This window comes from Argopecten irradians, chromosome 7 (assembly GCF_041381155.1).
Source record: "Argopecten irradians isolate NY chromosome 7, Ai_NY, whole genome shotgun sequence".
Taxonomy (NCBI): domain Eukaryota; kingdom Metazoa; phylum Mollusca; class Bivalvia; order Pectinida; family Pectinidae; genus Argopecten; species Argopecten irradians.
Genome location: NC_091140.1, coordinates 35742815 through 35747487, shown reverse-complemented (window position 1 = coordinate 35747487; position 4673 = coordinate 35742815). Strand labels below are relative to the sequence as shown.

General features: G+C 39.4%; 1 protein-coding gene across 1 annotated transcript; it reads left to right on the top strand.

Moving 5' to 3' along the window:
* The first annotated feature begins 312 nt into the window (after positions 1 to 312).
* LOC138326924 (uncharacterized) lies at positions 313 to 4473 on the top strand. Its single transcript, XM_069272899.1, has 2 exons — positions 313 to 621; positions 2136 to 4473. The coding sequence occupies exons 1-2, from the start codon at positions 387 to 389 to the stop codon at positions 3242 to 3244; spliced, it is 1344 nt and encodes a 447-aa protein (XP_069129000.1). The 5' UTR covers positions 313 to 386; the 3' UTR covers positions 3245 to 4473.
* The last annotated feature ends 200 nt before the right edge of the window (positions 4474 to 4673 follow it).

Below are 4673 nucleotides of genomic sequence, written 5' to 3'. Positions count from 1 at the left end.
ATTACGATGCACTGAGATATTTTGAAATTCGCGTTATAGATCGGGAAAATTCCTGATATCTTTACATTATTATTTTCAATTATATATTCTCGTAAAATCTGGAATTGTGTTTTTTGATATTGTTTTCGCCCTTCGAAGAATTTTATTTGATTTGTGTGTGTCGTAAAGAAAATTCGGCGCCATGTCATTTCGTAACGTTTCGTTTGTAATTCGCGACCGCCAGCTGTTGGAAAACTATATCAACAAAGGGCATGACGTCATAACTTTGATGACGTCATAGATGCTTCACGCAACAATAAACCCACAATTCTTTCCCTGGCTACCAGAAAAGAACAAAACGAAAATATTCGCTCTATCAACATTCGATCATATCTTACTCAACGAGAATGATAAACCATCCTGAAAGCAACGAGAAATACGAGATGACTTCCCTGAAGACCGGAAAAGATGCTCAAGAGAGGAAGTTTGGAAGAAGCATGACTGAGACAGACGAACCAGCTCTCATCACAGCTAAATTACCTTCGTCAGTGATCCTCGGAAATGGCAGGAAACTGACCAGTGCCAACACCCCAGACTCCGTGAACAGATTCGGAGACGTCACTCCATACTGGCACAGTCTTGGTAAGTGTTTTTATTTACTTATAAGATATTATCAAATACATTGCATTTTTTCTAGATATTTACTATCATCCGGCCATGTTTCATCAACATTTATAACATAAGGAATACCTTTAAACTTAAACTTCTCCACAAAAATGCATTAAGAACCCTAAGTTAAGGAGATCTCCTAGAATTTTGTATTCAATACATTCCTGTTGAAAATTTTAAGAAATGCTGATGAAGCTCTGTCCTAGCCGCTTCCTGTTTGTCAAAGATAAAATATGGAACCAGTTTACATTCTCATAAATGACCTTCAAGACGATAAGGCATCTTCAAAGTCACCGCCTTGCAGATCGGAGAAGTAAGACCAATTCTAGTTTGTTGGTTCCGAACAAACAGCAAAAATCGTGTCCCAATGTTCAGCCATTCTAGACAAGCTCGCCAAACCTTCTAAATTATCTCATTTAGAAAATATTTTCTTTATCAAGCTTATGTAAACTGGGACGTTATTTCCCCTTTCTCCTTCCGCACCGTAATGTTCCTCTTTCCTCACGTGTTTCCCATTCATTCTACCTACTACAAGCACAGTCACATTTACTATTACGTACATATGTAATGTATTGTGAAATATGTTATAAATCTGTAAAAGCAGAGTACGTAGAATCGTACATCATATTATTTTGATTGAAAGAAGTGGTTCTTGGAAATCAGTCAGCGTCCATGACTTAAGTTCTTTTTGTTCTACTGCAATGGATCTTTGGTCTTATATGGTAATTATTAGAGAAAGTACGGTCATGAGTATTGCTTTGTGGGAGAGAGGGTTGGAGGGTAAAGCTATTTGATTCCTGTTGGGTGCCCCGACCAGGAATTCCGGTTTGAAAAACTACGGCTCTGCCGACTGAGCCAAAGAAGCATGCTCTGTTAGCTGAGTGATAGAGGCCGTATTTAACACAATGTACAAACCACTCCGACCCGCTCATTTTACAATACTACAGGCTACATGTCCATGTCAGTCTATTTAATACCACAAAAAGCTCTTATTGTAATGAGTTTGCTTGCAGTAGTCAATACATGCAATACTTACCAAACCATCCTAAATGTAATGTCATCATGCGCGCATTTTAAGTCATGTTACTCAAAACGTTTTGTATGATTCATACCTTCCAAAGTTGAATTCCTTTGATATAGACAATCTACCATGAAATATATTTAGTTGTTTTATTATCCATTAACAGTTGTCAAATAGCATATGTCACCGCGGCCTATTTGCACCTTCACGTTGCCTCAACATTTCCATGATGTTTCAAAATCCCGATTTACAGCCATGTAAAACTGATCGTCTGTTGAAATGTATCTACTCCATTTTTGTAACAATTATTTTCCGCGAAATTGTATTTGCCGCGAGGTACGCGTATGTTAACGTTATTCGCACTGAAATTATTTGCTTTACAGTATTGCGTGGTCAGTTTTTGTGTTTGAATTCAAATATTTATCGAAATTTGTATAGTGATCAACATTGATTTGGCATGTTTCAGATCTGAGATTGGGAACCAGAAGGCCACCGAACATCAAAGATGACAACTTTCCGCCCGGATATAACGGGATCCTGAATATGGATTTAAGACGAAGGAGTGCGGAAATGGCCGTCAAGCTGAACCTCCACCAAAGAGACTTTCCTCAGAGGCAAACATCCCATAATACCGGCACTGACCAGACAAAGCAAAAAGAACTCACAGAAACTGGGGACGCACTAAAAGAGAAACGCAAGACAAAGAACGGTCGCCAAAAGAAGAGAAGAGAAACAAAGACTGAGAAAATTGAAAAGGCAGAGATCTCCGTTTTTATTGAAGACCGCGAACCCCTCACTCCTGGATTATTCGCTAAGGGGAAACCAGCACCGGCTGTTTATAGAGAGAACAGACAACCCGAAAGGAAACCGGAAGTTGTCAACGATGGCCAGAAAGCCTGCGCAGACTATGATTTGAAGAAGCACACAGGCGCTACACGTGATGCTGGTGTTAACAAGCTCCTGACAGAAGTTGATCGAAAGAATGAGGAATTCGAGGCTTTCAGAAAGAATGATATCTTCTCAAGAAGATTCGATGGTGACAAGGTTACCATGGATACTAGTCTGGAAGACATAGATTTGGCAACCCAGAAAAAGGATGTCCTTCCTCCAATAAACGGAAATGCTGTTTCTCTCGGCAGAAGGAAAAACAAGATTAATATTATGGTGAACCAGACAAACTGGCACAAAATCGAAAGCAAGGAGACCCCTCTCAGACAAGGAAACGCCATGAAACTGCCACCTATCAACACTCCAACAAAAGTTGAAAAATCAAGCCTGTTTGGTGTAAACATCGTAAAGGTCAGAGGTCAAACACTGCCCGAGAATCTCTTTATGAATGATAACAAAAAGGCTAAAGGTCAAGCAATTCCAGATAATCACTTCATGAATGATAACGAATTCTGGCACAGAACGGAAGTCCCTGCACGGAACAGCGCTGCCATGGCTCTTCCTCTCCGTCACAGCTCCCAACCGACACTTCCGCCCGTGTTAAATGTCAAACTTCCACCAATCACCGGACTTCCGGTCAAACGAGCAACAGACGGAAAGAAACGCAAATCCAAGAGGTTGGGTTGAAGTATTATATACAATAAGATATCATTTTTATATTGTTCTTTTGGGGATATTGGCAATTCTTGATGACTAATCGGAGCATTCATGTGTGCTACAGCACTTGGATATTTTCTGTGATGATAACCTATGAATGCGCATACGTGATCACACGGGTTTATTGAAACATTTTTCTGTGATATGTTATAGAAACATTGAACTTTTTGTATGATTATTACAATTCATGTGAAAGGAGCAGTTAAACATATTTGTGTGGACGCCAAGCTAGCCCTTACCAATTGGAAAATATGTGATATCAAAGAAAATATTATTGCTAGAAAAGTATTTGAACCAAATGCACATTCCACTTGATGAGAAAAAGACACTTCTATGTCAAACTGCGATTGTTACTTCGGAATACACGTCAGCAAAGCAGAGCGTATTTGCACGAGACACTTCTGTTAAACAATGTGTAAAGATTCGGAAAAAATGGCAATCTGTCAACTAGAGTGAACCATTCGAAAAGGATACGTCTGCCAAACAGAGTGAATCCATTACGAAAATACTGTGCGGCCAGATAGATTTCTGCTTCGGAAAAGATGCATCTGCCAAACAGAGCGAACCCACCCCAAAAATACTATGTGGCTAAATAGATTCCTACTTCGGAAAACACGCATCTGCCAAACAGAGCGAACCATCCACAAAAAATACTATGTGGCCAAATATATTCCTGCTTCGGAAAAGACACATCTGCCAAACAGAGCGTACTCACTCGGAAAATGCACTTCGGTCCAAGATGTACCGATTCGAAAATAGACATATGTCAGGGCATACCGACAAGGAAAATACGGGTGCCGATTCCAAGAGGACAACTGTACAAAACAGGGTGAAACGAACTAAAAGGAGTATGAGATACTTTCATAGAGCGTATTTATTCGAGAAGACACGTGTGAAAAACAATGCGTATCTATTTGGAAAAGACTTGTGTTAAAAGGGAACGTATTGATTCAAAAAGGAGACATGTGTCAAAAATGGATTACTGATCTGAGAGGATTAGAAAAGATGCATGTTTGATAGAGCGTACCGAATCGGAGAAGGCATAAGAATAGGTTGCGAATCGGAGAGTGCCTGTTCTGATTCAGGAAAGACTAATTTAATTCGATAATATTTTTATTAACCCAGAAAAGAAGAAAATCAAACTGACGTAAACGAATATGTCAAAAAAATAAGCACCCTGGCAAATCGATGTTAAACCTTTTTCACCATTTCATTGCAATTAAATGTTCGCATGTTAAATATGTAAGTGTTGTAGTTTTATCTATATTCTTACATTGATGCTTTGCTGATATGGTTTCGGGAACTTCCGGCGGCGGGAACTTCCGGACGAGTATTTCTGCCGGAAGTTCCAACAACACCTCGAGTCCAAATTATTCTTCCGCTCTATTACATTTATATA